Consider the following 19,050-nt stretch of genomic DNA (forward strand, 5'->3'; position numbering starts at 1 on the left):
GACTCTGGCTGTGGCCCCCCTCCTTGCCAGGTCTGCTTCCCGCCCCCCCTCCTCCCATCTAGCCCTGCGGCCCGGACTCCCCCCCCACACACCAGCTCTGCTTCCCGCCCCGCTCCTGGCCAGCCCCACCCCACCCCCGCCCCGGCCGGTCCTCCCCGCCGCCCCCCGGACAAGCGTGTCCGGTTTTGTAGCGGGCTCCACCTGGCAACCCTAAATCCACGTGGGGGAGTCAGGGGGAATCTCCCCTCACAGGGCAGGGCCCCGGGTCACAGAGCAGTGACGGGTGTGAAAGCAGAGAGGGGTCTGCCTCTCCCTCCCCTGCCTCCCAGCTCCCTGGACCCCTGCGGGGGGGGACCCTAGTTCCCAGCTGAGGCCTGGGGAGGCGGATGCAAATGCTTCTTTCACTTCTTCCTTGTGGGGCCTTCCCGGCCGCGGCAGCTCGCAGGCCCCAGCACGGCAGGCAAACCGCAGGAGCGTGCAGAGGCCACCTGGCCCACGGGGCCTCGTCTGGGGGTGGGGGAGCAGAGTGGGAATTCTCTGTGGGGCTTGTCTAGGCCTCGGTGTGCCTCGGTTTCCCCCACGGGGCTCAGTGCCCAGCGCGGGAGCAGGGAACCGGCTGCACCAGTGTGACGGCGCGTTGGGGTCCCCCGTCTCCTGCACCCCGAAATGGCACAAACAGACTGCACCAGCCGGTGGAATAGAGGAAGTTTATTGCCTCTCCAGGATACAGCGCAGCACAGATGTAGTCTGGTCACAGAGCTGGGCTAGGATGCCTCAGGCCCCCTTGAGTTGGGGGGAGACTGGGCCCCTAAACTCCAGCTCCTCTCCCTAGGCTGTCTCATCCATCCTCACAGACACCCAGCAACCAACTAACCCCCTTCCAGCCCTGCCCCCCAGCCAGGGCAGCATCCACCTTCCTTTGTTCCTCTCCATGGGGGGTGTCTGGCCACTGGTTTGCATAGTGACTCATCCTGTTTTGCTGGGTCGTGGTACCCACGGCAGCCAGTGGGGGTTCCCCCAGAGCCAGCAGCATAGAAACCAGCCAGGTACCCCCACTACGTCACAGTTCTCCCCCCTCCGAGAGCGAACTGAGCAGGGTCACTCCGCTCGTGACCTAGGGAAGTACGGGTCCTCTGCGTGGGAACCCGCCCTGGGGACATGAGTGCTCCCCTTGACTCAGGCCAGCCGTGGCAAGGCCCCACATGAGCTGGCTTCCCTCTGTCCTCTCGCCACCCTGCTCCAGGGCGACTGGCCCAGGCCTGTCCTCAGGGGTCACACCCACCCTTCCGCTGGCCTTGATCTCTGGCCAGGGTCTCTCGGGCCGGGGCCATGAGCCCAGCGAGCCTTCTCTGGACAACCAGGGCGGCTTCCACCCCCGAAGCTCCATCCAGGGAGGACTTCCCCTCCCATAACTCTCTCAGCAATCCCAGGGGGTCCTCTATCTGGGGTAGAGACCCCCAAGCCGCTTTCCTCCTGTCTTGGGCCTTCCCGCCCCTCTGGCAGGAGTCACAGGACCGGCAGTACCGCTGCACGGCTGTAAAGATTCCCGGCCAATAGAAGTGCTGGAGCAGCCTCAGCCGGGTGCTCCGGATCCCCCGGTGGCCCCCAACGGGGACGTCGTGGGCCAAATACAGCAGCTTGAGGCGATACTTTCGGGGGACGACCAGCTGCCGCTGGACCCCCCATGCCCTCGCCTTCCTGGGGGGAAGCCATTCACGGAACAGGAGCCCACGCTCCCGCAGGAATCTCTCCTGGCCACCTCTCCCCCGGGGCTGAGCTGCATGGAGGCCAGCCTGGTCCCTCAGCCTCTGCAAGGAGGGGTCTGCCTGCACCTCAGCCTGGAATTCAGCTGCTGAGGCAGGGATCGGGACCTGTTCCCCACCTCTGCCTACGTCCGGAGTCCCAGCCTGGCTGGACCCCGTGTCCACTGGGATGGGACCCTGAGGACGCTGCCCGGAGTCCTTCCCTGGACCCACGTTGTCAGCCCCCCGCTGGCTCTGGCTCCGGGTAGTGACTAGAGCCCGCTGGGATTCATGGGGCCACTCCTCTAGGTCATTCCCCATCAGCACCTCGGTGGGCAAGTGCGGGTGCACCCCCACTTCCTTGAGGCCTTCCTTCGCCCCCCATTTCAGATGCACCCTGGCTACAGGCACCTTAAACGGGGACCCGTCTATGCCCTTCAGGGTCAGCTGCGCGTGGGGTAGTATCCGCTCCTGGGCCACTATGTCGGATCGGGCCAGAGTCACCTCCGCCCCCGTGTCCCAGAAGCCCGTCACCTTCCTACCATCCACCTCCAGGGGTATGAGGCACTCGCTCCGCAGGGGCCGTCCTGCCCCCACACGGTACACAGAGAAATCCGCCTCCTGAGAATCAGACCTCCCAGGGGAGGTGCACTGAGCATCCTTCCCCTCTCTCTGAGCTGAGGTTTGCCTGCCAGCCCCTGCCTCTGGGGCAGCCTGCCCTTCCTCCCGCCCCAGCCAGTTAACCCTGGAAAGTCCCCGGTCCTGGGACCTGGTGCACTGAGCCCTCTTGTGGCCTTTTTGCCCACAGCGCTGGCAAGTTAGGCTTTGGGCTGTCTCTGTCCAGGGCCTGGCTGGTTCTCTGGGGTATCGATGACTGGTCCTGGTCCCTGGGGCTCGCCTCGGAGGTGTCTCTCTCCGTTGCTCAGCCAAGATCCGGTCTCTGCGCGGTTACCTCTCTCTCCGGGACTCCGGTTCACACCCGGACCGGCTCTCCGTGAACTCGTCCGCCAGCCTCCCGGCCTCCTGGGGGTTCTCTGGTCTCCGGTCCTTGAGCCACAGCCTCAGTTTGGGTGGGCACGCTTCATAGAACTGCTCCATCATGACCAGCTTGAGCAGCTCCTCTGCGGTCTGGGCTCCGACTCCAGACACCCACTTGCGGCAGTATTGCGCCAGGCGGGCGGCCAGGCCCACATAGGTCTCCCGTGGCCCTTTCTGTACCCCCCGGAACTTCTTCCTGTACATCTCGGGGGTCAGCCCGAACTTGTGCAGCAGGGCCTCCTTGACTCGGTTGTAATCCCCTGGCTGTAGGTCCTCCAGCTGACTGAGCACTCCGGCCGCCTCCTGGCTCAGTGCGGGGATGAGCTCCTGCAGCCAGTCAGCTGGGGGAACCCGTTGCAGTCCACAGGCCCTCTCAAAGGAGCTGAGGAACCCGTCTATGTCGCCCATGTCCTTCAATTGGGCCACCACGAGCCTCTCCAAGCATCTGGCAGCCCTGGGACCCTGTGGCCCATCCACTCTTGGTGCAGCCGGTGCCCCACCGGTTCTCCGCTCTGCCATGGCCAGCTCATGCTGCCGCTGCCTCTCTCGATCTTGGCGATCCCTTTCTCGGTCCTGGCGGTCCCTCTCTCGGTCCTCTACTTCCAATTCCTTGATCCGCAGCTGGATCTCCAGCCGCCGCAGCTCTGCTTGGCTGGCCCCTGCCCTAGGTGGGCTGCAGCTTGCAGGCCTCCTGGGGGAAGCTGTCTCATCTCTCCGGTGAGTTCCAGCGCTCCTCCCCCTCTCTGAGCCTGACACACTCTCAGGGGGGGTCTGGCTGCTTCCCCTGGGGACAAGATCCTGGCCCTGTGGCTGGTCGTTCTCTTCTAGCTGAGCAATCAGCTGGGCCTTGGTTGCTTTCTGCACAGGCAAGCCCCTCTCTCTGCACAGCCCCACCAGCTCTGCCTTCAAGAGTCAGGCGTAGGCCATCTGCCCGCTGGGCCCCTCGGTGCAGACTCACCAGTCTAGTGCTGCAGCGCCCCACGATTCCCAGGAACCGCTTCGCTCTGTCTCCAGCACGCCTGGCTCCAGGGCTCTTGCTTCTACTGTGCCTTGTCGCTCGCCGCTGGAAGTTCCATCCACGGGGTGCAGTGCATCCCACTTCTGACACCAGTGTGACGGCGCGTTGGGGTTCCCCGTCTCCTGCACCCCGAAATGGCACAAACAGACTGCACCAGCCGGTGGACTAGAGGAAGTTTATTGCCTCTCCAGGATACAGCGCAGCACAGATGTAATCTGGTCACAGAGCTGGGCTAGGATGCCTCAGGCCCCCTTGAGTTGGGGGGAGACTGGGCCCCTAAACTCCAGCTCCTCTCCCTAGGCTGTCTCATCCATCCTCACAGACAGCCACCAACCAACTAACCAACTTCCAGCCCTGCCCCCCAGCCAGGGCAGCATCCACCTTCCTTTGTTCCTCTCCATGGGGGGTGTCTGGCCCCTGGCTCAACAAGTTTGGCCTTACCTCTGCCTAGCGAGGTTTTCCCTGCTGGGTCTTGCTCCAGACAGCAGGGGTCACCACAGCCCAGCAAGTACCCCCACTACGTCACAACCAGGAGCAGGCTCCCAGACATGGGGGGCCTGGCTGGACCCGGCTCAGATCCCGAGCGGATGCCAGTCCAGGATTCCCCCTGCGGGCGAGAGCCAAGCCCGGCCCGATGGGGCAGCTGGGGCGGAGAGGTGAGGGGCCCAGGCCCGGGGGGCAGGATGGGCAGATGGAGCCAGGCCGGACTCTGCTCCCACCTTCCTGTCTCCATGTGGCGCTCGAGGACTGAGGGGAGCAGCACCGGACGAGCTGCCGGGCCGCCCTGTGCCAGGGCCCGAGGGGGCAGATCTGAGCCTAGGGTGCAGGCAGAGCACTGGGGTGGCAGAGGTAGGCTAGGAAGCAGTCCTGGGGGAAGGAGGGGCAAGGGGGCAGTCCCGGGAGAAGGTGGGGGGCTGTGCCATGTCCCGGGAGGAGGTGGGGGGCTGTGCCGTGTCCCGGGGAGGGATGGGGGGCTGTGCCGTGTCCCAGGAGGGGGTGGGGGGCTGTGCCGTGTCCCGGGAGGATGGGGGGCTGTGCCATGTCCCGGGAGGGGGTGGGGGGCTGTGCCGTGTCCCAGGAGGGGGTGGGGGGCTGTGCCGTGTCCCGGGGGGATGGGGGGCTGTGCCGTGTCCCAGGAGGGGGTGGGGGGCTGTGCCGTGTCCTGGGAGGATGGGGGGGCTGTGCCGTGTCCCAGGGGGATGGGGGGGGCTGTGCCATGTCCCGGGAGGGGCTGGGGGGCTGTGCCGTGTCCCGGGGGGATGGGGGGCTGTGCCGTGTCCCGGAGGGATGGGGGCTGTGTTTCTGCCTGGCTGTGTGATGTGATGTGGGATCCCCGATGACTCACCCAGGTGTGTTGGCTGCAGACTCCTGAGGGCCAGCCTGAGACAGCCCTGTCCCCAGAGAGAGGCAGAGGGAGAGACGTGGGGCTGCCTGGGGCTGGGGGCCAGCTGCGGGGAGAGGAGCCTGGGAGCAGAAAGGGGGGTGCAGGGCCCGGGATCCCCCCAGACGCATGAGGCATCGCTCCGGGTGTCGGGGCTGCGCCGCCGTGTCGCTGGGAACCGAGAAACCTTCCCCTCAACTGGCCGGCGGAGAGACGGGGGGCAGGGTGGGGGGCTCCCCGAGGCATCGTCGCAGGGGTCATTGGGCGGGGGGGGCAGTGCCTGGCGGGGGGGTCATTGGGCGGGGGGACAGTGCCTGGCGGGGGGGTCATTGGGCGAGGGGGGCAGTCCATGGCGGGGGGCATTGGGCGTGGGGGGTAGTCCCTCGTGGGGGGGGCAGTCCCTGGGTAGGGGCGGGGGGGGCAGTTCCTGGGGGCGGGGGGGGGGCAGTCCCTGGCGGGGGCGGGGGGCTCCGCACAGCCTGGCGGGGGGGGGGCAGTCCCTGGGGGGGCGGGGGCGTTACACAGCCCGGCGGGGGGGGGCAGTCCCTGGGGGGGCGGGGGCGTTACACAGCCCGGCGGGGGGGGGAGTCCCTGGGGGGGGGGGGGCGTTACACAGCCCGGCGGGGGGGGCAGTCCCTGGGGGGGCGGGGGCGTTACACAGCCCGGCGGGGGAGGCAGTCCCTGGGGGGGGTGGGGGCTTTGCACAGGCCGTGGGGGGGGGCAGTGCCTGGTGGGGGGGTCATTGGGCGAGGGGGGCAGTCCATGGCGGGGGGCATTGGGCGTGGGGGTAGTCCCTCGTGGGGGGGCAGTCCCTGGGTAGGGGCGGGGGGGGCAGTTCCTGGGGGCGGGGGGGGGCAGTCCCTGGCGGGGGCGGGGGCGTTACACAGCCCGGCGGGGGGGGCCAGTCCCTGGGGGGGGTGGGGGCGTTACACAGCCCGGCGGGGGGGGCCAGTCCCTGGGGGGGCGGGGGCGTTACACAGCCCGGCGGGGGGGGCCAGTCCCTGGGGGGGTGGGGGCGTTACACAGCCCGGCGGGGGGGGCCAGTCCCTGGCGGGGGCGGGGGCGTTACACAGCCCGGCGGGGGGGGGCCAGTCCCTGGCGGGGGCGGGGGCGTTACACAGCCCGGCGGGGGAGGCAGTCCCTGGGGGGGTGGGGGCGTTACACAGCCCGGCGGGGGAGGCAGTCCCTGGGGGGGGGTGGGGGCTTTGCACAGGCCGGGGGGGGGGCCAGTCCCTGGGGGGGGTGGGGGCGTTACACAGCCCGGCGGGGGGGCCAGTCCCTGGGGGGGGCGGGGGCGTTACACAGCCCGGCGGGGGGGCCAGTCCCTGGGGGGGCGGGGGCTCCGCACAGCCCGGCGGGTGCGATCGGCAGCGCGCAGGCAGCGAGCGGCGGCTGGAGGCGGCCGGCGGCGGAGCATGGAGCGGGGCCGGTGCGGGGCCGGGCGCGGGGCCGGGCGGGCTGCGGGGCTCCTGGCGGTCCTGTCGCTGCTGCCCGCGGGCTGCGGGGCCAAGTACGTGACCGGGAACATCAGCACCAAGGAGGTGGGTGCGGAACCGAACCGGCCCCGCCCGGGCCTCCGCGCCCCCAGATCCCGCCGGCCGGGCCGTGGGGCTGCGCTGGGCGCGGGGTCCGGCTGCAGCCGGCTCCGCCCGGGGGCCTCCGCAGAGCTGCCCCACATCTGCCCCGCCGGGGGTCGCTGCTCGCGCTGCGTGGAACGGGTTCGCTGGGCGGAGGGCCGGGCCAGAAAGGGGTATTTGCAGGTGTGGGGCGGGGGGGGTATGAGGATGGGGAGGGGGAGGGGATCTATGGGGCGTGAGGCAACGAGGTATTATGGAGGTGTGGGGTTATGGGGGTGGGGGCTGGGGAGAAGCTATGGGGCGCATGGGGCAGTGAGAGCTGGGGGGGAGGCCATGGGGGTGTCGGGTTGGGGGGAGGCCATGGGGTTTGGGACTGGGGGGGTTGAAAAGAGGCTAAGGGGGTGTGGGACTGGAGGGGTTGGGGAAGGCGATGAGGGGCGGGGGGTTGGGAGGAGGCTATGGGCGTTTTGGGGCTGGGGGGCTTGGGGGAGGCTATGGAGGGCGTGGGTCTGGGGGGAGGCCATGGGGGTGTGGGGCTGGGGGGGTTGGGGGAGGCTATGTGGGTGTGGGACTGAGGGGTTGAGAGGAGGCTATGGGGGGTGGGGCTGGGGGGATTGGGGGAGGCTATGGGGGTGTGGGGCTGGGAGGGTTGGGAGGAGGCTATGGGGGATGTGGGGCTGGGAGGGTTGGGGGGCTATGGGGTGTGGGGCTGGGGGGGTTGGGAGGAGGCTATGGGGGGTTGGGGGAGTATGGGGGTGTGGGGCTGGGGGAGTTGGGAGGAGGCTATGGGGGGTGTGGGGTTGGGGGGTTGGGGGGGCTATGGGGGGTGTGGGGCTGGGGGTTGGGGGGGCTATGGGGGTGTGGGGCTGAGGGGTGGAGAGGAGGGGCTGCTGGGGTGTGGGGCTGGGGGTGTGGGGTTGGAGGGTTATGGAGGGTGTGGGGCTGGGGGCCTATGGGGGTATGAGGCTGGGGGTTGGGAGAGGAGGCTATGGGAGGGAGGGTGGGGGTTGGGCAGCTATAGGGGGTGTGAGGCTGGAGGGTTGGGAGCTATGGGGGGTGTGGGGCTGAGGGGTGGAGAGGAGGCTATGGGGTGTGGGGTTGGGGGTTATGTGGGGGGTGGGGGGTGGAGAGGAGGCTATGGGGTGTGGGGGTTGGGGGGCTATGGGGGTGTGGGGCTGGGGGGTGGAGAGGAGGCTATGGGGTGTGGGGGTTGGGGGGCTATGGGGGTGTGGGTTCTGGGGGTGGAGAGGAGGCTATGGGCTGTAGGGGGTTGGGGGGCTATGGGGGTGTGGGGCTGGGGGGTGGAGAGGAGCCCATGGGGTGTGGAGGTTGGGAGGCTATGGGGGGGTGTGGGGCTGGGGGCCATGGGGGTGTGGGGCTGGGGGGTGGAGAGGAGGAAGCTATGGGGTGTGGTCATTCTTATTTTCTCTGCCTTCTTTAGCCTCCAGCGTGGTTGCTATGGAAACCTGGAGCGTGGGGGGCTGTGCAACTGGGTCAAAACCAACCCCCCATGGCCCCGGACCCCCCCGGCTCCGGCCTGCCCCCCGATCCCACCCCCTGTGCCCCCCGGCCTGCCCCCCGATCCCACCCCCTGTGCCCCCCGGCCTGCCCCCCGATCCCACCCCCTGTGCCCCCCCGGCCTACCCCCCGGCTCTGGCCTGCCCCCTGATCCCACCCCCTGCCCCCCCCGGCCTGCCCCCTGATCCCACCCCCTGCGCCCCCCGGCCTGCCCCCCGATCCCACTCCCTGTGCCCCCCCGGCCTGCCCCCCGATCCCACCCCCTGTGCCCCCCTGGCCTGCCCCCCGATCCCACCCCCTGCACCCCCCGGCTCCGGCCTGCCCCCCGATCCCACCCCCTGCGCCCCCCCCGGCTCCGGCCTGCCCCCTGATCCCACCCCCTGCGCCCCCCGGCCCTGGCCTGCCCCCGATCCCACCCCCTGCACCCCCCGGCTCCGGCCTGCGCCCCGATCCCACCCCCTGCGCCCCCCCCCCGGCTCCGGCCTGCCCCCTGATCCCACCCCCTGCGCCCCCCCGGCTCCGGCCTGCCCCCTGATCCCACCCCCTGCGCCCCCCCGGCCCTGGCCTGCCCCCCGATCCCACCCCCCGTGCCTCCCCGGCCTGCCCCCCGATCCCACCCCCTGTGCCCCCCGGCCTGCCCCCTGATCCCACCCCCTGTGCCCCCCTGGCCCCGGCCTGCCCCCCGATCCCACCCCCTGCGCCCCCCTGGCCCCGGCCTGCCCCCCGATCCCACCCCCTGCGCCCCCCTGGCCCCGGCCTGCCCCCCGATCCCACCCCCTGCGCCCCCCTGGCCCCGGCCTGCCCCCCGATCCCACCCCCTGTGCCCCCCCGGCCCTGGCCTGCCCCCCGATCCCACCCCCTGCGCCCCCCGGCCCTGGCCTGCCCCCCGATCCCACCCCCTGCGCCCCCCGGCCCTGGCCTGCCCCCCGATCCCACCCCCTGTGCCCCCCCGGCCCTGGCCTGCCCCCCGATCCCACCCCCTGCGCCCCCCTGGCCCCGGCCTGCCCCCCGATCCCACCCCCTGCGCCCCCCTGGCCCCGGCCTGCCCCCCGATCCCACCCCCTGTGCCCCCCCGGCCCTGGCCTGCCCCCCGATCCCACCCCCTGCGCCCCCCTGGCCCCGGCCTGCCCCCCGATCCCACCCCCTGTGCCCCCCCGGCCCTGGCCTGCCCCCCGATCCCACCCCCTGTGCCCCCCTGGCCCTGGCCTGCACCCCAATCCCACCCCCTGCACTCCCCCGGCCTGCCCCCCGATCCCACCCCCTGCGCCCCCCCTGGCCCCGGCCTGCCCCCCGATCCCACCCCCTGCGCCCCCCTGGCCCCGGCCTGCCCCCCGATCCCACCCCCTGTGCCCCCCCGGCCCTGGCCTGCCCCCCGATCCCACCCCCTGCGCCCCCCGGCCCTGGCCTGCCCCCCGATCCCACCCCCTGCGCCCCCGGCCCTGGCCTGCCCCCCGATCCCACCCCCTGTGCCCCCCCGGCCCTGGCCTGCCCCCCGATCCCACCCCCTGCGCCCCCCCGGCCTGCCCCCCGATCCCACCCCCTGTGCCCCCCCGGCCTGCCCCCCGATCCCACCCCCTGCGCCCCCCCCTGGCCCCGGCCTGCCCCCCGATCCCACCCCCTGTGCCCCCCCGGCCCTGGCCTGCCCCCCGATCCCACCCCCTGTGCCCCCCCGGCCCTGGCCTGCCCCCCGATCCCACCCCCTGCGCCCCCCGGCCCTGGCCTGCCCCCCGATCCCACCCCCTGCGCCCCCCGGCCCTGGCCTGCCCCCCGATCCCACCCCCTGTGCCCCCCCAGCCCTGGCCTGCCCCCCGATCCCACCCCCTGTGCCCCCCCGGCCCTGGCCTGCCCCCCGATCCCACCCCCTGTGCCCCCCTGGCCCCGGCCTGCCCCCCGATCCCACCCCCTGCGCCCCCAGCCTGGCCGATCCCAAGGGGCCTGGGGAGCCAGGTTGCCATGGCGATGACATTGTCCCCCAGCAGCACCTTGGTTACATGAGCCTGTACTGGGTGTCGGGTGACAGCGGTTTGTGGGGGAGGGGCCGGGAGCCTGGACTCCTGGGTTCTAGCAGGCTCTGTGGGGGGTGGGGGGGGGCAGTGGGGTCCAATGGTTAGAGCAGGGAGCCTAGAGGCCAGACTGCTGGGCTCTGTCAGGGGGGCAGTGGGGTCCAGTGGTTAGAGCAGGGAGCCTAGAGGCCAGACTGCTGGGCTCTGTCAGGGGGGCAGTGGGGTCCAGTGGTTAGAGCAGGGAGCCTAGAGGCCAGACTGCTGGGCTCTGTCAGGGGGGCAGTGGGGTCCAGTGGTCAGAGCAGGGGGGCCTAGAGGCCAGACTGCTGGGCTCTGTCGGGGGGGCAGTGGGGTCCAGTGGTTAGAGCAGGGAGCCTAGAGGCCAGACTGCTGGGCTCTGTCAGGGGGGCAGTGGGGTCCAGTGGTTAGAGCAGGGGGGGCCTAGAGGCCAGACTGCTGGGCTCTGTCGGGGGGGCAGTGGGGTCCAGTGGTTAGAGCAGGGGGGGCCTAGAGGCCAGACTGCTGGGCTCTGTCGGGGGGGCAGTGGGGTCCAGTGGTCAGAGCAGGGGGGCCTAGAGGCCAGACTGCTGGGCTCTGTCAGGGGGGCAGTGGGGTCCAGTGGTTAGAGCAGGGGGGGCCTAGAGGCCAGACTGCTGGGCTCTGTCGGGGGGGCAGTGGGGTCCAGTGGTCAGAGCAGGGGGGCCTAGAGGCCAGACTGCAGGGCTCTGTCAGGGGGGCAGTGGGGTCCAGTGGTTAGAGCAGGGGGGGCCTAGAGGCTAGACTGCTGGGCTCTGTCAGGGGGGCAGTGGGGTCCAATGGTTAGAGCAGGGGGCCTAGAGGCCAGACTGCTGGGCTCTGTCAGGGGGGCAGTGGGGTCCAGTGGTTAGAGCAGGGGGGGCCTAGAGGCTAGACTGCTGGGCTCTGTCGGGGGGGCAGTGGGGTCCAGTGGTTAGAGCAGGGGGGGCCTAGAGGCTAGACTGCTGGGCTCTGTCGGGGGGGCAGTGGGGTCCAGTGGTCAGAGCAGGGGGGCCTAGAGGCCAGACTGCTGGGCTCTGTTGGGGGGGCAGTGGGGTCCAATGGTTAGAGCAGGGGGCCTAGAGGCCAGACTGCTGGGCTCTGTCGGGGGGGCAGTGGGGTCCAGTGGTTAGAGCAGGGGGGGCCTAGAGGCTAGACTGCTGGGCTCTGTCGGGGGGGCAGTGGGGTCCAGTGGTTAGAGCAGGGGGGCCTAGAGGCTAGACTGCTGGGCTCTGTCGGGGGGGCAGTGGGGTCCAGTGGTCAGAGCAGGAGGGCCTAGAGGCCAGACTGCTGGGCTCTGTCGGGGAGGCAGTGGGGTCCAGTGGTCAGAGCAGGGGGGCCTAGAGGCCAGACTGCTGGGCTCTGTCGGGCTGGGGACAGTGGGGTCCAGTGGTCAGAGCAGGGGGGCCTAGAGGCCAGACTGCTGGGCTCTGTTGGGGGGGCAGTGGGGTCCAGTGGTCAGAGCAGGGGGGCCTAGAGGCCAGACTGCTGGGCTCTGTCGGGGAGGCAGTGGGGTCCAGTGGTCAGAGCAGGGGGGCCTAGAGGCCAGACTGCTGGGCTCTGTCGGGCTGGGGACAGTGGGGTCCAGTGGTCAGAGCAGGGGGGCCTAGAGGCCAGACTGCTGGGCTCTGTCGGGGGGCAGTGGGGTCCAGTGGTCAGAGCAGGGGGGCCTAGAGGCCAGACTGCTGGGCTCTGTCGGGGGGCAGTGGGGTCCAGTGGTCAGAGCAGGGGGGCCTAGAGGCCAGACTGCTGGGCTCTGTCGGGGGGCAGTGGGGTCCAGTGGTCAGAGCAGGGGGGCCTAGAGGCCAGACTGCTGGGCTCTGCCGGGCTGGGGGCAGTGGGGTCCAGCGGTTAGAGCAGGGCAGGGGCTCTGGGGGTGCCTCCGCCCCTCACGGCCGCTCGCTGTCTCCCCAGGACTGGGTGTTCCTCACTAGATTCTGCTTCCTGTCCGACTATGGCCGCCTGGATTTCCGGTTCCGCTACCCCGAGGTGAGGGCCAGGCCGGGCGCGCGGGCACCGGGACCCTCGCCCCCGCCCCCTCACCCCCTGTGCTCCGGGACCCGCCCCCCGCCCCCTCACCCCCTGTGCTCCGGGACCCTCCCCCCGCCTCCTCACCCCCTGTGCTCCAGGACCCTCCCCCCCGCCCCCTCACACCCTGTGCTCCGGGACCCGCCCCCCGCCCCCTCAGCCCCTGTGCTCCGGGACCCTCCCCCCGCCTCCTCACCCCCTGTGCTCCGGGACCCTCCCCCCCGCCCCCTCACACCCTGTGCTCTGGGACCCTTGTTGTACCAAATAAAAGCAAACAGGATCTTAGGAGGGGGATAAGGCAAAAAGCCACATTTATTGTAAAGATAAAGAATAAAGAAAAGATAGAAGCAAACAACGTTGTTTAGCTACTTAACCCTTATACATAGAAACATTCATTCATCCATTCGCTCAGGTTCTGTGTATTTGTTCTAGTTCCCAGCCTGGCAGTTGCTTGTGACCGAATACTGGCCAGGTATTCTGTACACAAGTGATGGGAGTGGGGAGCGCAGTCCTGATCAGATGCGCATCTCAAGCTCCTGATGGGCTGGCAGCAGAACCTTGGACTCTGACTCCATAGTCTTTTAGTCCAGTTCTTATAGGAATTTCTTCCTAGGCCAGTCTATGGGAATTGCTGCATCATGCTGATGTCCAGGGTGGCTGCCGGGTGCTCGTCAGTGATCTCATGGGGTGGATCTCCAGTACTTGGTTTTCTCCACTTGACACCTTTTGGTTGCACTGGCACCTGACGCCTTCTTCAGCCCTTTGTTGCTGCATTCTCAGGCTGGCACCTCTCAGAGCCATTCATTCATCATCCAAGCACTCTCTCTCTCTCTCTTAGGGTCTGTCTACACTACAATGTTAGTTCGAACTAACATTCATAGGCGCTACACTAGCGCTCTGTTAGTTCGAATTTGAATCGAACTAGCGGAGCGCTTAGTTCGAACTAGGAAAACCTCATTTTACGAGGATTAAGCCTAGTTCGAACTTACTAGTTCGAATTAAGGGGTGTGTAGCCCCTTCATTCGAACTAGTGGGAGGCTAGCCCTCCCCAGCTTCCCCTGGTGGCCACTCTGGCCAACACCAGGGAAACTCTATGCCCCCCTCTCAGCCCCGGACCCCTTAAAGGGGCACGGGCTGGCTACGGTGCCCGTGCCAGGTGCAAGCCTGCCAGCACCCAGCCAGCAGACCCTGCACCTGGCACGGCACAGAGCCACCCACCCGATGTCCCCCAGCCCACCCCCTCTTCCCGGGACCAGGCTGGCGGCTCCCAGGAGCTTGCCCTGGACCGCAAGAGGCGGGCACCTTCCTGGGCTAGTGCGGACATCATGGACCTCGCCCACGATCTCCGCACTAGGCACAGGAAAGTGGCCGGCTAGGGCAGGAGAGCTGCCAGCCTGGCCACCCAGGAGCAGGAGTGCATGAAAATCAAGGGGGTCCACTGAGACCCCCGACCCTGAGCCCTGAGCTTACAATGGCCGTCCTGGGTCAGACCAAAGGTCCATCTAGCCCAGTAGCCTGTCTGCCGACAGCGGCCAACTCTAGGGACCCTGGAGGGGATGGACCGAAGACAGTGACCAAGCCATTTGTCTCGTGCCATCCCTCTCCAGCCTTCCACAAACTTTGGGCAGGGACACCACTCCTACCCCCTGGCTAATACCACTCCATGGACCCAGCCTCCATGACTTGATCTCACTTCTCTTTAAACTCTGTTCTAGTTGTAGCCTTCACAGCCTCCTGCAGCAAGGAGTTCCACAGGTTGACTATTTGCTTTGTGAACAACAACTTTCTCTTACTAGTTTGAAGCCTGCTACCCAGTCCTTTCCTTTGGTGTCCTCTAGTCCTTCTTTATGGGAACTCAGGAAGAACTTTTCTGAATGCACCCTCTCCACCCAACCCCTGCTTTTAGAGACCTCTATCCTGTCCCCGCTCCATCTCCTCTTTTCTAAGCTGAACAGTCCCAGTCTCTGTAGCCTCTCTTCATCTGGGACCTGTTCCCAACCCCTGATCATGTTAGTTGCCCTCCCCTCTCCCAGCCTTTCTCTTCCCCTCTCCCACCTCCTTTTCCCAGTCTCCCCCAGTTTTGTTCAATAAAGACAGATTCCATTTTTGAACACAATTGTCCTTTATTTTGTACATCAGGAAGGGGGGCTAGGGAGGGGTAAGTGGAAGGAGGTGAGGGAGGAATGGGGCACGAGCCCCCGATGGGGACGACTGGGCTGGCTCTGCGGGCTTCTGGGGGTGGAAGCTCTCCTGCAGCCCCCCGATTGCCCCCTCTCCGCAGATGGCAGCCTGCGGCAAGTGCAGCCGGGCTGATGGCCGAGTGGTGTGATGTGCCCAGTGTGGGTACTTAGGGCACTCCAAGCCAGGACTGCTTTGCAAGCGGGGCACCCCTGAGAACTGTCTGTCCGGGGTGGGGGTCGGGACCCTTTAAGCGCAGCCCTCGGCTAGCCTGAGACAGCATCTCCACGCTCTAAGTCCTCCTCTGATGCCCTGCCGGCACTGCTTCCGGCCAGCCTTAAGCCCTGTTCAGGGTCCACTCAATGTGGACTTGCTAGTTCGAATTAGCAAAACGCTAATTCAAACTAGTTTTTAGTTCGACGTGTTAGTTCGAATTAGCTTAGTTCGAATTAACGTTGTAGTGTAGACGTGCCCTAACATACATTCCCTAATTAATGTTTCCCATATAATATTTTTGTATAATAATAACTTTACATATATCAGAGTTGTAGTTACAAAAGTTTCTGGGTGGTTTTGCTTAAAACATTCTCTGAGTGCTGAGTAAAGTTACAATGTTTTAAAGAGAACAGGCGTCAATTATGTAACAATGCCCTTAGTCAATTGGGGTATGTCTACACTACAGCGCTAGTTCGAACTAACTGCTGCAAGGTCAATTTCAAGCAGCCCCTTGCACAAGCTTGAGCCTGCCCTGGGGCATGGGGGGGGGGCTGTTTCTGGCTACAGAGGGTTATATTCTTAACTGCTCTAAGTTCCATGACCCAACACATCCTATTCTAAAGGGGCAATAATAATAATAAATCTAAAACACTTTAAGTTGTGGGGAACAAATTATGGGGGGTCACTTCCATTTGGAGGAATCATTTTCAATACATTAATATGTTATCCCTACACCCTCCCCCCCCCGCCCCCTCACCCCCTGTGCTCTGGGACCCTGCCCCCCGCCCCCTCATCCCCTGTGCCCCGGGACCCTGCCCCCCGCCCCCTCATCCCCTGTGCTCCGGGACCCTGCCCCCCGCCCCCTCATCCCCTGTGCTCCGGGACCCTGCCCCCCGCCCCCTCATCCCCTGTGCCCCGGGACCCTGCCCCCCGCCCCCTCATCCCCTGTGCTCCGGGACCCTGCCCCCCGCCCCCTCATCCCCTGTGCTCCGGGACCCTGCCCCCCCGCCCCCTCACCCCCTGTGCTCCGGGACCCTGCCCCCCGCCCCCTCACCCCCTGTGCTCCGGGACCCTGCCCCCCCGCCCCCTCACCCCCTGTGCTCCGGGACCCTGCCCCCCGCCCCCTCACCCCCTGTGCTCCGGGACCCTGCCCCCCCGCCCCCTCACTCCCTGTGCTCCGGGACCCTGCCCCCCCGCCCCCTCACCCCCTGTGCGCCGGGACCCTCCTCCCGCCCCCTCACTCCCTGTGCGCCGGGACCCTCCCCCCGCCCCCTCACCCTCTGTGCGCCGGGACCCTCCCCCCACCCCCTCACACCCTGTGCTGTGCTCCCTGCAGGCCAAGTGCTGCGAGAACATCCTGTTGTATTTTGACGACCCCTCCCAGTGGCCTGCCGTCTACAAGCAAGGCACCAAGGTCAGAGGGGGGGGGCTGGGATGGGTGAGTTGGAGGGGGGGCTGATGGTGCCCGAGGTCTCTGCCCCCCCTGGGGTTCTGGGGTTCTTGGGCTATGCAGTTCGGGGGGCGCCAGGAGCCCCTCAGCCTTCTGCACAGCTGCACATGTCCCCAGGCTGGGCCAGCGCCGGGCTGTGCAGTGACCCTGGCACTGGGGTGCAGTGGGGACTCGTAAGAGCTGTGGGGACCTCACCCTGGGGCTGTCAGGCAGGGGACATGCAGGGCCAGGTGTGACGGCGCGTTGGGGGTTCCCCGTCTCCTGCACCCCGAAATGGCACAAACAGACTGCACCAGCCAGTGGAATTGAGGGTGGTTTATTGCTCCTCCAGCACAGCGCAGCACAGATGTAATCTGGTTACAGGAACTGGGCTAGGATGCCTCAGGCCCCCTTGAGATGGAGGAGACTGGGCCCCTAAACTCCAGCCCCTTCCCCTAGGCTCTCCTCCATGCCCTCCGACAGCCAGCAACCAACTCACTAACTTCCAGCCCTGCCCCCCAGCCAAGGCAGCATCCACCTTCCTTTGTTCCTCTCCATGGGGGGTGTCTGGCCACTGGTTTGCATAGTGACTCATCCTGTTTTGCTGGGTCGTGGTCCCCACGACAGCCAGTGGGGGTTACCCCAGAGCCAGCAGCATAGAAACCAGCCAGGTACCCCCACTACGTCACAGTTCTCCCCCCTCCGAGAGCGAACTGAGCAGGGTCACTCCGCTCGTGACCTAGGGAAGTTCGGGTCCTCTGCGTGGGAACCCGCCCTGGGGACATGGGTGCTCCCCTTGACTCGGGCCGGCCGTGGCGAGGCCCCACATGAATTGGCTTCCCTCTGTCCACTCGCCGCCCCGCTCCAGGGCGACTGGCACAGGCCTGTCCTCGGGGGTCACACCCACCCTTCCACTGGCCTTGATCTCTGGCCAGGGTCTCTCGGGCCGGGGCCATGAGCCCAGCGAGCCTTCTCTGGACAGCCAGGGCGGCTTCCACCCCCGAAGCTCCATCCAGGGAGGTCTTCCCCTCCCATAGCTCTCTCAGCAAGCCCAGAGGGTCTATCTGGGGTAGAGACCCCCAAGCCACTTTCCTCCTGTCTTGGGCCTTCCCGCCCCTCTGGCAGGAGTCACAGGACCGGCAGTACCGCTGCACGGCTGTAAAGATTCCCGGCCAATAGAAGTGCTGGAGCAGCCTCAGCCGGGTGCTCCGGATCCCCCGGTGGCCCCCAACGGGGGAATCGTGGGCCAAATACAGCAGCTTGAGGCGATACTTTCGGGGGACGACCAGCTGCCGCTCTACCCTCCATGCCCTCACCTTCCTGGGGGGGAGCCACTCACGGAACAGGAGCCCACGCTCCCGCAGGAATCTCTCCTGGCCACCTCTCCCCCGGGGCTGAGCTGCACGGAGGCCAGCCTGGTCCCTCAGCCTCTGCAAGGAGGGGTCTGCCTGCACCTCAGCCTGGAATTCAGCTGCTGAGGCAGGGATCGGGACCTGTCCCCCACCTCTGCCTAGGTCCGGAGTCCCAGCCTGGCTGGACCCCGTGTCCACTGGGATGGGACCCTGAGGACGCTGCCAGGAGTCCTTCCCTGGACCCACGTTGTCAGCCCCCCGCTGGCTCTGGCTCCAGGTAGTGACTAGAGCCCTCTGGGATTCATGGGGCCACTCCTCTAGGTCATTCCCCATCAGCACCTCGGTGGGCAAGTGCGGGTGCACCCCCACTTCCTTGAGGCCTTCCTTCGCCCCCCATTTCAGATGCACCCGGGCTACAGGCACCTTAAACGGGGACCCGTCTATGCCCTTCAGGGTCAGCTGCGCGTGGGGTAGTATCCGCTCCGGGGCCACTATGTCGGATCGGGCCAGAGTCACCTCCGCCCCCGTGTCCCAGAAGCCCGTCACCTTCCTACCATCCACCTCCAGGGGTATGAGGCACTCGCTCCGCAGGGGCCGTCCTGCCCCCACCCGGTACACGGAGAAATCCGTCTCCTGAGAATCAGACCTCTCAGGGGAGGTGCACTGAGCATCCTTCCCCTCTCTCTGAGCTGAGGTTTGCCTGCCAGCCCCTGCCTCTGGGGCAGCCTGCCCTTCCTCCCGCCCCAGCCAGTTAACCCTGGAAAGTCCCCGGTCCTGGGACCTGGTGCACTGAGCCCTCTTGTGGCCTTTTTGCCCACAGCGATGGCAAGTTAGGCTTTGGGCTGTCTCTGTCCAGGCCCTGGCTGGTTCTCTGGGGCACAGATGACCTGTTCCTTGGTCTCGCCCCGTAGTTGACTCCCTCCGTCGCTCAGCCAAGATCCGGTCTCTGCGCGGTTCCCTCTCTCTCCGGGACTCCCGTTCACACCCGGACCGGCTCTCCGTGAACTCATCCGCCAGTCTCCCGGCCTCCTGGGGGTTCTCTGGTCTCCGGTCCTTGAGCCACAGCCTCAGTTTGGGTGGGCACGCTTCATAGAACTGCTCCATCATGACCAGCTTGAGCAGCTCCTCTGCGGTCTGGGCTCCGACTCCAGACACCCACTTGCGGCAGTATTGCGCCAGGCGGGAGGCCAGGTCCACATAGGTCTCCCGTGGCCCTTTCTGTACCCCCCGGAACTTCTTCCTGTACATCTCGGGGGTCAGCCCGAACTTGTGCAGCAGGGCCTCCTTGACTCGGTTGTAATCCCCTGGCTGTAGGTCCTCCAGCTGGCTGAGCACTCCGGCCGCCTCCTGGTTCAGTGCGGGGATGAGCTCCTGCAGCCAGTCAGCTGGGGGAACCCGTTGCAGTCCACAGGCCCTCTCAAAGGCACTGAGGAACCCGTCTATGTCACCCACGTCCTTCAATTGGGCCACCACGAGCCTCTCCAAGCGTCTGGCAGTCCTGGGACCCTGGGGCCCATCCGCACTTGGCGCAGCCGGTGCCCCACCGGTTCTCCGC

General features: G+C 67.4%; 1 protein-coding gene across 1 annotated transcript in view; it reads left to right on the plus strand.

Annotated features, from left to right (window-relative positions):
* Positions 1–6,516: 6,516 nt before the first annotated feature.
* Positions 6,517–19,050, plus strand: part of TMEM145 (transmembrane protein 145) — a 50,820-nt gene continuing 38,286 nt past the window's right edge. Inside the window, 3 exon segments of the mRNA XM_089772421.1 lie at positions 6,517–6,720; positions 12,207–12,281; positions 16,051–16,128. Of these exon segments, the coding sequence (XP_089628547.1) occupies positions 6,595–6,720; positions 12,207–12,281; positions 16,051–16,128 (279 nt within the window). The 5' untranslated portion in view covers positions 6,517–6,594.

This window comes from Pelodiscus sinensis, chromosome 22 (genome assembly GCF_052426305.1).
Source record: "Pelodiscus sinensis isolate ZL-2025 chromosome 22, ASM5242630v1, whole genome shotgun sequence".
NCBI classification, from domain to species: domain Eukaryota; kingdom Metazoa; phylum Chordata; order Testudines; family Trionychidae; genus Pelodiscus; species Pelodiscus sinensis.